General features: G+C 42.0%; 2 protein-coding genes across 4 annotated transcripts in view; one reads left to right on the plus strand and one right to left on the minus strand.

Moving 5' to 3' along the window:
- Positions 1-12581, plus strand: part of LOC134483163 (disks large homolog 5-like) — a 259049-nt gene that overhangs the window by 40667 nt on the left and 205801 nt on the right. The window contains exons 2-6 of one of the 3 annotated variants that reach the window (XM_063278419.1): positions 734-893; positions 2069-2212; positions 2844-3007; positions 3727-3832; positions 3956-7085. The exons of 1 other annotated variant lie outside the window; for it this stretch is intronic. In XM_063278419.1, coding sequence (XP_063134489.1) covers positions 734-893; positions 2069-2212; positions 2844-3007; positions 3727-3791 — 533 coding nt within the window. In that variant the 3' untranslated portion in view covers positions 3792-3832; positions 3956-7085. Of the gene's footprint in view, positions 1-733; positions 894-2068; positions 2213-2843; positions 3008-3726; positions 3833-3955; positions 7086-12581 lie in introns of those variants that run through there. One more of the 3 variants, XM_063278421.1, reaches the window with a different exon arrangement.
- LOC134483161 (DNA-directed RNA polymerase II subunit GRINL1A-like) lies at positions 10313-11647 on the minus strand. Its single transcript, XM_063278418.1, is given in 2 exon segments — positions 10313-11320; positions 11323-11647. Coding segments are annotated over 2 exon segments (1092 nt in total). The 3' UTR covers positions 10313-10553.

The raw sequence follows: 12581 nt of genomic DNA on the forward strand, positions 1-12581 counted from the left end.
CTGAGTTTAGACAGGGCATCAATGTATTTCACTATCATTGCTTCTTTAAATACAGTGGATATCTGACAGTAGTAACAGGGAGAGATTGTGCTCCAGGCAATAACCTTATGTTCTTAGACCTTCTCTGATTTCTTCTAATTGCAGGGTCATCGTTAGCTTTATATATTAGAGGTTGTGTGTTACAAACATTTTTCTAAAATACCAAAACTATTTGGAACGTGTAGACCAAGATTCAGCCTGTATCCTATTGGCACTTCTGGGGCATTTGGTGTTTCAAATAGGGGAATTGATAAGTCTGTTCACCATATCCTCCCCAGAAATGCATTTTACATCCAAAGTTATTGGCATAGAGTATCAGGGTAGGACATCTGAGTGTCTCCAATCACTCAAGTTTTGTGGATGGTGAATTTATCATCTGAGTTCTGAAACCACAGGGGTGAGGGTCCTGAAACCAATCGGGACCCCGTTCAGCTGATAATAATCCGGGAGAAGCCATCTCCGTGGTCCATGTAAGCATGTGATATCCGGCATAGGGAACACCTGGCTGCTTACATCTCTTGGTCTCTATAGAGTAGTGGGGAACTGAGATCCACTGAGGAGGCCTCATAAGCATAGACCAATCGCCTAGCAATGACACTGGGTTCCAGGCTTGTTCTGTGTAGGCCTCACTGTGGTCTATGTACACTCTATGTATTCTCCCCATGCAGGTTCACTTGTGTTCTTCTACCTACAGATGCTGGGAGAGAAACATCATCCCCTGGAACTGCCCTAAGCGAGAAGCAGGCCAAGAAGGAAAAGGAGAGACTGATTAAAGAGCTGCAGCTCATTACCGAGGAGAGAAATGACCTGAGAGATCGCCTGAGGTTTCTGACAGAGAGATCCATGAAAAATAGGTATGAACCGAGCCAAATGGTCTTGTTTCATTCCTGGGTCTGCAAGGTTACCTTCATCTTATCCATTTAGGTTTTGGGTTCTAGAAAGCTGTGCCTCCCTAACCACCCTGTGCTAAACCTCACCTCCCATATAGAGGAGATTCAGAACCTGACCCTTCCTGAGGAGCGAGATGGAAAATGGACTCATCTGCTTCCATTTATTGAAAAGCAGAACTTGTGGTCTGAATGAAGATTTCAGGAATAAAGTCAGGGAGAGTGAGTGCCCAGTGTGCATTTGCAAAGCCCTGGACAGCTGGTGGCTTTGCAAGATTGTAATTGCAGTGAGTTTATGGTGAGTCTCTGTACTTGCTAGGCAGGGGACTGAGTGCTGGAAGATCCAGGCAGCAGCCTGAGGGGCCTGGTCTCAAACTGTTCATCTCAATGCTTGACTAGAAGGTCTCAGGCTCAGGCCTGTTTGTCATTGTCTGTGTGTCTTATACTCTGAGACAGCAATGGTGCATGTATTTCTCCTGGTTCTCACAGTGCTCTCTGTTTCCATATTTGTCTTTCTCTTGCTCTGACTCTTTGCAATTCTCTATATTGTGGGTGTGTCTCAGTTTGTGAGTCTGTGTGTGCAAACGTCCAAATGCATATGGACAACTTTTATATGTTTATATTTCCCTCCACCCTTGGAATCTAGTGGTCTATGTCTTGGGCTGAGTATTTACCTGTAACACTTTCATGGTGATGTGAATGCTTTGTTCTGGGAGCCCCACTGTCAACAGCACAGTTCTTTGCCTATGTGAGCACGTTTGCCTGTATATTTGTATTCGTTGTGCAGATTATAATTTTGTGTTGATATATGGTCTTTTATCAAAACAGGATAAAAGAAATCACAGATTTCTGGGTGTGTTGGGGTGGGGGAGCATGGAGAGGTGTGGCCAAGGCTCTTCATAGCTTAACTGGCTTGACTGCAGATTTCTTCTTGACTGAACAAAGGGAGCCAGAGAGCCCTCCATCTGGATGCTGAGATTCTGGTGTCCTGGACTCAGAAAAACACGTTTCTGAAGCTGAAGAAGATCCCAATATGTAGAATTCAGAAGGTGTCCTTCCAGGACTGGGGTAGTACAGGACCCACCCTGAGTTCATATATTCCTAAATTCTGATGTTCTTTGGATTCTATCATTTGGGGCCAGGCCCTACTTCAGGCCAAATACATATCATGAAGACCTGGAGAGAATGGAGGAGGAGGTCATGTCAAGTCTGCACAACTTAGAGATGGAGAACACTGAGATCCATGAGAACAGCAATAAGCTGAAGAAGGAGATGACCTTCTCTAGGTAAGTCCTGGTCAGAAAGGCTATCACCTGTGGAATGGCCATTTCTGACTTTCATTGTTCTGGATTGGACGGTCTTCAGCTCTGGTTCTATCTCTTGTGCTATTTACCCATCAGTGTTCCAGGGTCATTAGGACTCAGTTTTCAGTTCCATAAAAGACTGTTCCTCATCCCAGGATTGTCTAGGCATCTTCAGAAGGCTCTAGATAGAACAGTACTGATTGAAGTCAGCAGGTTATTAGGCTGACCTGGACCTCTGGGGTCATACCAGGTTTTACAACACTCAGTGCGTGGACCACATGGTGAGCATGACCTTCTCTTGGTTCTACTGACCTCCTTTGAGGGTATTGGCCCACTGCTAATTGATGTTGCCCCCATGCATTGGGCTTTCATGGATAGATGTAGATCTGTGTTCTTTTTGAGAGATGTGGACAATAATTGGTGCTTGAGCCAAACAAACAATTTATTCTCCCCCGAATTAACTCTTTGTGGTTTGTGCAGGAGCATTATATGTATCGAGATGTATTTTATTAAGTCTTCATGGGTATCTGGGTCCTGGTAGAGTTAGTGGCACTCAGGAGTGGGAATGGGACAAAGGGGCAGCATGATCTTACTATGCAGACTGTATTTCCAGAAACCTTCTCAGCCAGCTCCTGATGGAGAACACATGCAGGAAGAAGTTGGTCCCACTGAAACAGGAGAGCAAGGAGGTACATCTTGATTGTGCACTGAAACATAAATATTTGGTTGACTTCAACAAGAAAGATAAAGACCAGCAACGTCCAGACCCAGCATCTGGTAGGGACGAGCAGATATGTTAGCTTAACAATATCTGATATCATTTCCCAATTTGCTTCATCTTTGCTTTCTCCTATCACCTTTCTATTTACACTCACAACCAGCCAACCACCACATGTAATGGAATTGTTCATTCCTCTGCCTATGCACAAGTATTCTGGGAAGGTAAACACTTTTTAGAAACTGAATTATTGTGCAAGCATATTTTGCTGCTCTTTTTGATTCTGCAGTTTAGAAATGGTGACAGATTAATAACACACCTCATTATTTCATATCCATGTGATAGATTGGATCCTATGCAGAGTTTTGAACAAGTTCTTGGTTCTTTGACAAGTGACACTCTGTGGTCATGTGACTTCTTGTGTAGGAAGCACCTTTCTGGGATAAGAACCAAGTGCAAATGTCAAATTAGTTCTTGTCATTGGCTTTAACCTTGGTGACATATGGACATCTCCTTTCTTCCTGCAACCCAATGAGGTCTCTTCCCATTGCCCTGTTCTTGGTTTGCACTGGTATAAGTCTGGGTCCCAGATTGTCAGCCCACATTACTGTGAGGCTTGCCGGAGATTTTTCTCTTCCTGCAGTTAGCAACAATGATATCAGTTAAAAGGTCCATGTCGACTTTCCAATAGAACTGAGGTGGTAGAAGGCAGCATTCTGACAGCTGGCTTGCATTTCCCCACAAAATCAGTGTCTGAAAAACTGCCTTCCTCTCCCAGGTCTCAGAAAGTGCAAGAGAGCTGGAATTGGACACACCCCAGTAAGAGAGCTTCCTGAAGAATAAGTTGCTTTCTCAGGAGTCTCTGATGACAAACATCCTGAATGGTAACAACATTTTTTGGATGAGTATTCTTCCTCAGAGTTAATTTGTCATTTCTTAGAGACCCTAAATTTATATAACAGTAAGCCAGCCTGACTGATTGAGGTCTTACTCACTTTCTTCTTCAGAAATCACCACTTAAGAGACAACTGGGGGGACCGCCTTTCATTATGTGTGCTAGAAGAGAAACAGCAATACATCTGTGCTTCTAAATGTTCGTGAAGAATATGATGTTTAGAAATATTTTTGTTATGATTTTAATTGAAATTTTTTTTGTTGTTTCATATTTATATGTTCTTGTTACTATTTTTCACTTTCGAATATTTTTAAATATTTTTATTCATTTTCATCCTGTTTTGTTATAAAATGTATTCCTTATGAATAAATATTGAATTCTATCTCTTGACTCTTAAAACCATCATTCTTACTCAAGGGTTCTGTCCCTCCTGTGGACTTAGAACTGACAGGTGGAGATGGATCTCTGCATGTTCCAGGGAGCCTGGGCTAATAAGTGAATTCAAAGTCACCAAGGGGTACCCAGTGTGACAGTGTCTTTTGTGTGGATAATGAGGCTGATTCTCGGACACACACTTTATGAAGTAATCACTGACATGCTCTACCCAATTGTTAGGGTCCATGTGGTTCTTCTGAGAGAGCAGCAGATGCTCTACCCTGTGAGTCATCACCACAGCTCCTGCAGGTGGCTTTTGTTATTCCACATGAGGTGCTGTATTAGGTGGACAGGATCACCTCCAATCAAATAGAGAGATCTCAGGAGATGTGTGTTCACAGGGAACTTACTGAGCCATGCGTGCTCAACGTGTTAGGTTGTCAGGCATCCCTACAGGGCTCTGGTGTCCCCACTGCTCATTGAGGTAAGGATCATCCTCCAGCATCACTTAGTGTCCATATTAGAGCAGATCTTTCACCTGTTATCTATGATGACCATATGTATTATGCACATCTGATAAAATACAGAATAGAAACTAGATTCCTTTAGTCCAGATTGGCATAATGAGTTTTTTTATTGTTAGCAAGAAAATTATTTTAATCTCAGCAGTTTAGGGAGGAACCTCAAAGCATCCATAGTGAATGTAGCCTGCAGCTGTGAACACAGGTTTCTTTAGGAGAGCAGGCCTGTGCAAGCCCAACCGAGGTGGGACAGTTCAAGCTACCCGTTTTCCATGTCCAATCTAGGATCATATTGAGAATGTATTTTTTCCAGGTGACTGATTTCCAATTTATGGAATTGAACTAACTTACTGAGAGTGGAGGTGACTCAGAGAGTTAAAGTACACAAGGACCAATCCAGAATGTCCACAAAAGCTTGCTGTCACCCCAGGACTTTTCAAAGCTCAGCAGCTAGAGAAGCAATGTAGTATTTGGTTATTCTCATGCTTAGGTCTAGTCATTCATTATAAGCTGACCATGACACAAAAAGAGTCATCTGTGTCACAATAGAAACTAGTTGTAACTAGATTCACCGCACACTATCACATCACTACCGTATTTGAGGTTCTCAGTTACTATCTAAGAACCTGGAAGAGGCCTGGGTCTTGCTACACAAACTCATAATTTATGTCTTCATGACACTGTGTGCTTTGTTCTGTTGATGCTACCATTGGCATACAACACCTTGGATACTTTGTGCTGACATCTGTGACCTGAGACAATAGTTCATGTCATCCTAACCTGAATAAACTGTCCTTAGAGTACAGTGTGGTATGAGGGGCCTTCTTTTCCTGTGAGATAGCAAAACATTTCCAGTCTTCAGTCAAGTCTGTCAGCCATTGTCCAGTGCCTGTCTTGAGATGTCCACCTTTGAAGCTGAGAGTCTTCATCCAGGCTGCTCTGTAATTCTGTAGAAGATTAATAGGTTCCAGCCCTAGGATTTAATTCAGTGTGACTGTACTTGCCGAACATGCTCAAAGCCCTGTGTTTCACCCTAGCCCTCTGTGCTTTAGAGAAAGAAAATAAAGAACCACATTGCACTTGAAGTTTCTCCTCCAATAGAAGGAGAATCTGCATCCGGTCTTTTAAGTAACTCTAAGCCCCAGCTTCCCCACAACTTCCTCCATCAATTCCATTATTGGTGTGTTTTCATTACTGCTCACTTTCTTCCTTGTGTGCAAAGAATGTGCAATATGTCAGTAAAGTGTGCGTGTGTGTGTGTGTGTGTGTGTGTGTGTGTGTGTGTGTTTGTGTGCAGTCCCTAGTGAAATGTGTCGATGTGCATGCAGACTCATGCTACTACTGTCCCATGACACCTTGCAGGGAACACTGAAATGGTGGGTTACTTTAATACAACCTAAACCGGGTGTGCATGGTTTTCAGTAAGATTTTGACGTCCTCACCACTACAGAGAGCAGAAAAAGCTTCAGTAGTTACATGGATGTGATCAATCAGTGTTAGTGTGTGCATTCAATAAAATACCCATTTTTAAGTAAGGTAGATGCTTCTGTTTTTTTTTTTTTGTGGGGTGACCCATTGTCAATGTCTAGTGAATTGGGGGCCCTGGGTATGGTCGCATACCCCCAGGACACAGGGGGTGCAGAGCAAAGGCAGAAGCAACTGCACACAGTTGCAAGCTTTATTAATCCCTATATAGCTGGGAATATGAATAACTACAATTTTCATTTTGTCAAGATATCATAAGATCATTATTCTCAGGATACCAGGAACAACTGAGGGAAGACTAAACAAAGAAATACGAATAAACAAAGGCTTCTTCTCAAAATATTTATATAACAAGTCACCTCTCTTATTTTAATCAAAATATACTCACCATTACCGAGAGGGCGTTAGAACCACTTCCACAGAAACAGGACACAGCAGAACATAGCTTAAGGCCAAGTGAGAAAAAGATTTTGTTCTCCAGGGTGGAATTCCAGCCCCTACTTGTATCTGTCTCCAGGCCTTTCTTGACCCTGCCTGGGAGCTGCATCTCTATGTCTTAATAATTCCTTCTTTTTTCTTTTGTTTTATAAGAAACACTTTCCATAACATAGCAAAAGTCTTTGTAGGGGTTTAATCATGTAAAAATAAAGCAACATAATACATAATGTACATAAGATTATGGCAAAACTAGCTCCTCCCAAGCTATGGAAAATCCTTTGAAGCCAAGCCTTGGGATCTAATCCTGTCAATTGATCAGCCAATAATTTAGCTATTTCCATAGGGGTAGTATCTTCTAGCTGTTTACCAAAAGACATTCGAGCATCGTATTTCAAGGCATTAATTACTTTTGTAGCACTTTCATTACCTTCCAAATAGGCTTGAATTAACTTCCAATCATGTTCTGTATCATTATCCATATATTTATTAACACAAAAGTAGTAGGATTTCAATCATATCTTAAATCCTCATATTTTTTAATAAATAACATCTTTCGACCCAACCATTCTACTGTTTGTTTTGAAACATCTACTTGATGTTGAAGTCTAGTATCAGTTTTAGTTTGCTCTATCCATTACTCATGTGAATCTTTATGCCAGTCTTCAACAAAACGCTTTGTCTCAATAGATGTTTTTAATGCTATGCTGGAAATGGCTGCCAAAGTAGCAACAGAAATAAGGCTTAAAATAGTAGCTACAAACTCCAATAATTCTTTTACTGTTCCTCAGCAGATTATTAAAAAATTCAATAATCATATAATTAAGAGGATCTTGAGACCAATGATGTCTCAAATTAACAGGCATCCATACATATATTTTTTGCTGAATATCATAATAGAATATTGATTTATATTAAACTGAATAGATGAATTAATGCATGAATACAATGACAGTTAGTACAAGCAAATCCATTAGCAAAATTAAATCTACCTATTAAAAAGAAATATGGCATAGGAATACAAGTAGTAACCTTTTCTTTCTTAAATGTTGTAAAATTATACTGAGAGGCAGATTGAGCGTCCCAGAAAAGCTTCCATTAGCAAGCACAGCTTCTTTTAATGCAGTGACAGTCTTCCACAAATGAGCTTGAAACACAGTAGGATCTTCCACAGAGGCCAGTCGGTTATCAGCAATGCCTCCATCTCCACATTCCATCAGCAAGCAACCATTAAGGCGTTCATTCTCCTCTCAGTTCATCCTGGTAACATTTGACAAATCACAAGTGGTAACATTCCATTCTGAACACGTATTAATAATTGGCCATAAGGACCCCAATTTATTCATTTATCTTGAATAATTTTTCTTTTTTTTTCTTTTTTTTTTTATTAACTTGAGTATTTCTTATATACATTTCGAGTGTTATTCCATTTCCCGGTTTCCGGGCAAACATCCCCCTCCCCCCTCCCCTTCCTTATGGGTGTTCCCCTCCCAACCCTCCCCCCATTGCCGCCCTCCCCCCATAGAGACACAGCCAGAATACAGCAAATATAGAGGCGAATGCCAGCAGCAAACCACTGAACTGAGAATAGGTCCCCTATTGAAGGAATCAGAGAAAGAACTGGAAGAGCTTGAAGGGGCTCGAGACCCCAAAAGTACAACAATGCCAAGCAACCAGAGCTTCCAGGGACTAAGCCACTACCTAAAGACTATACATGGACTGACCCTGGACTCTGACCCCATAGGTAGCAATGAATATCCTAGTAAGAGCACCAGTGGAAGGGGAAGCCCTGGGTCCTGCTAAGACTGAACCCCCATTGAATAATTTTTCAAAACGTGCCAGGGCAGTATTTCCAATTGCATGGGAGATATTTTAAGCCTACATAAGTAAACCAAGCACAAATAGGATATACTGGCTCACTAACAAATGTAATGTTATTCCAATTTTGGTTATAGACCAAGCTGTCAATCCGGGAGCCTGTAACAATTATTCCTGGTAATCGCCAATTTTAATAACCCATTTGTAGGCCTGGTCTCTTTCCTAAACACAAAGGCATCTTTAATCCAGCATAAGGGAAATTATACAAAGCTCCATCACGTCTATTCAAAAGGTCCAATTATTCCAAAGAGATGATAAAATGCTTGGGGTGGTGTATAAAACCACATCTGTTTCCCCGCCAAGTAGCAGGTTCAAATAAAGGTGGACAAGGAATATAAGCCTGATAACTCGCATTGGCCGCAACAGAAGAAACCGTGAGTAAAGCACACACTGCTAACAATACGTGCTCAGCAGTAAAGGACTTTCCTCAGGAGACAACATAGTTTTCCTTTCAGTGCTTAATCGCCTCACCTAGGTAATGGGGTTGTCACTGCATCAATCCTTCTCCGTTGTCGTTTGTCCACACTAAGAGAAGCCAGGGCCTCAGTAATGGAGGACACCTCCTTCATCTCCGGAGAACATCCATCAGGAGAGAATGTAGCTGGTTTAACTGGATTCCTCTGAGGGTAGGGAGCGGTTCTTATCATTCTGTGCTTGGATCCGTCTCCCGGGTAACCAGAATTGTCCCCATCCCGTAAGGAGACAAAATTCTCTCCCCTACATACAGTAATGTCCCTTCCTGTCATTCAGCATCTCGGGCAATTTTTATCCATATTGTCTGTTCCATGCCTTCAGGGAGAAGTCCAATAAAGTGTCTATCTGCTCTGCATATAACTTCACCTTGTGGTAAATTAAGAAGAGTAATAAAAAATAATGCTTATGCCAATATTACTCTGGGACTGGTATGCCAACTCCATTCAGGCTGTGTAAGGTCATCTCTTTTCCTCCTTTTTAATTTTATAATTTGTCATTTCAGGGTATGGTGAACTCTTTCAACAAAAGCTTGTCCTTGTGGATGGTATTCTATACCAGTAATATGTAAAATATGATATCGTTGACAAAATGGTTTTTTTTTTTTTTTGCTCTGATTGGTATTTTATTTCTCCTTTACAAGTTCCACATAATAGACAAAGGCTTTTTGATAACATTGTTATCTTTCCTGAAAATGATCATATAATCATTTTAAAAAGCACAAATGTGCACATACAGGACTGAGGTTTCTGCAGCCTGTAAACACCTCTGTGGGTTTAACAAGGAAAAAAAGCAATTAACTGACAATTCAACAGTAACTCTTAGAAAAACACCGGTTTCCTTACCAAGCACGAGTGTCCTGTACAGGGACCTATCATCCCAGATGGCAATGAGTTCAAGCCTAGGGCAGCCAGAAGCAGCTCCCCACACCAGCTCAGAAGACCCTCCCCACCTAGCACTTCTTCCAAGTGCTCTTAACCTCATCACAGGTGACAGCAGTCACCCCAAGAGAGGACAGAGCAGCAGACACAGTGGTGGTGGTTCCCAAGTGTTGTATGCGGCATTTCACATCCAGCGTCTCAGGAACGTGTCCATGCAAGCATGCGTACCATTCTTTAGACTGCTCCCCTCATTTCTCGAGTGAGGGGACCAGGCCTTCCTAATTCACTTTAGGTGCCTGGAATAACAAAATATTTCACCAGAAGGGGTGTAAGCAGTGCTATCTGATAAGAATACGAAGAAGGAAAAAGCAGATATCTTAAAGAAAATGTGTGTTCTACTCACACTAAAATATCAGATCAATGCACAATATACTGCAAAACTGTAACACAATACGGCCAAACACAATGTTCAAATATTGAACTGTTCAAGCATGTGAAGATCATCTTCTGAAAGACAAACTGGGTTCTTATTTTGTAGCTACCTTTGTGTAACTTAAACTGCTGTCCCTCAACAAGGTCTGACACTGTCTTGGTACTTGTTAGGAAGTTCGATGAGACAATTTAAGCTCAACAGTCAACTCCGGGGATCTCCCAGCGCTCATTTTCAGCATTCGTCTGAGGACTGGGCATCATCTTCATCCCTCACTTCTCGGTATCTCCCTGAAGACTCCCCTTCTGGATTGTAGCTCTGCATTGTAATATTCAGTCTCTCAGCTAGTTTCTGTGCTGCGAGCTTTGCCCGCATCTCCTCATAATTCTGCTTCTGCTCTTTCTGCAGAGCCAGCGACTCTTCTATGGAGAGCAGCTGTGCAGGCAGGGGGTGGAGCAGAAGAAGGCGAGCTGCTGTGACATCATCAAGATGCTGCCTAGCCCTGCCTCGCTGCTCTTCTGAGGAAGCAGGAGACTGAGCCCTCTGACAATGACTTGGTGAGTCACTCTGTTGTGTGGGTAACACATTGGTCTTAAACTTATGAGGAGGGGGCACTGGGTTTCTAGCTCGCATTTCTAGCACTGTCATGTAATGAGGCTTCTTAGGAGTCTCACTCTGCAGTTCTGGAAAGTTCTCAGTGCTGGTGTTTTCTTCTGAGGGTTCAGTCTGGTCTGCAGTTGTGATCTTTTGCAATTTAGTGATAAACAGACTGTCGATGCTGCTGGAAACCTCTTCTGCTTGACTTGAATGCTGGGGGAGATGTTCATTAACTTCAGATGGGGGAGCCTGGGCTGTGATGCGGACAGACAGGCTGGTATTCACTGTGCAGCCAGTCTCCAAAGTCTCTTCATTGCCTTTGTGAGTGAGCTGTGTAGGTCCCTGAGTTTCTGAGGTTGTTTTAGATGATTCAATGTCTACTGACGAACATTCAGAACTAATTATGAAGTATCAAGCATCAGGTCAGAATTCTGGGCCTTGTCTATGTCGGTATCAACTCTTGTGTTTGCTTTATGCCTTAGCTTACAGTCTACACTAACAGGATGAAGTAGTTCAGTTCTCCCTCTGACCTCTTCACTTTCTGAAATGGCAGCTCTCAGTTTGGCAGTGGTGTCTGACATCTTTTTACCTTTGTCGGGCAATTTGCAAATGAATTTTTCTTTGCGCAAAAGTCTCTCCTGGCGCCTCAATCTCTCCCACAGCTCCGCCAAACTCTGCTGCCCCATGTCCTCAGGAACTGGGGGCTCGAAGCCGCGGGGCAGGGAGCACATTGTGCATGGGCTGAGGCTGGGCCCTCAGGCATGGTTCCCCAGCAGGGCCCATGGAGGTCACAGGCTTTTTGGAAGGCGGCAACTCTGGAGCACGTGCAGGAGTCGCCATTTTCCCGGAAGAGCCGACAAAATTGTTTAAATTGATAAGAAATATATGTTGGTCCATAATCAGTTTTAATTTTAGAAGGCGGTCCCATAACAGCAGAAGTTTCCAATAGATGCTGTATAACATGAGCAGTGCGTACTCCTGGCAATGGTGTAGCCCATACAAATTTTGAAAAATTATCTATGCTTACATGTATATATGAAAGGCGACCAAACTCAGAAATATGGGTTCCATCCATCTGCCACGATGTATTAGGTTGCATTCTTCTGGGATTAATTTCAGATGCAATACATTTTATAAGTGAAGGCTTACAAATACGACAATTAGCAATAATTTGTTGGCTTCAGAATAGGGAACCTTATATTTAATATGCAAATATCCTGTATTGGCATGATTATGACTGTTTTCTTCTGGGGTAGCAAATGCCACTAATTGATCTACCATATGATTGCCAAGTGTTAAAGATGCTGGCAATCTTGAACGTGATCTAATATGTGTAATAAATATTCTAGAGTTTCAGAATAACAATAGTCCTTTAACATGTGAGAATAACATTTAATATCGGCTCAGATGTAGAAACAACAGCAGTTGCAATATTCTGTATTACTCCTACAACATAAGCTGACTCGGCTATAATATTTTTACATCATGAGTAAAATCCGGCAATACATTAATTACTGCTAATACTTCATTTTGTTGTACTGACCCAAAAGAAGATTCTTGTCCCCAAAATTTATCTTTGGTCCAATAAGCCATGTGTCTTAGATCTTTGGTCTTAGAGCCATCTGTAAACACAGTAACGGCAGATGGTAATGGATCAACAGAAAT

This window comes from Rattus norvegicus, chromosome 19, assembly GCF_036323735.1.
Source record: "Rattus norvegicus strain BN/NHsdMcwi chromosome 19, GRCr8, whole genome shotgun sequence".
NCBI classification, from domain to species: Eukaryota; Metazoa; Chordata; class Mammalia; order Rodentia; family Muridae; genus Rattus; species Rattus norvegicus.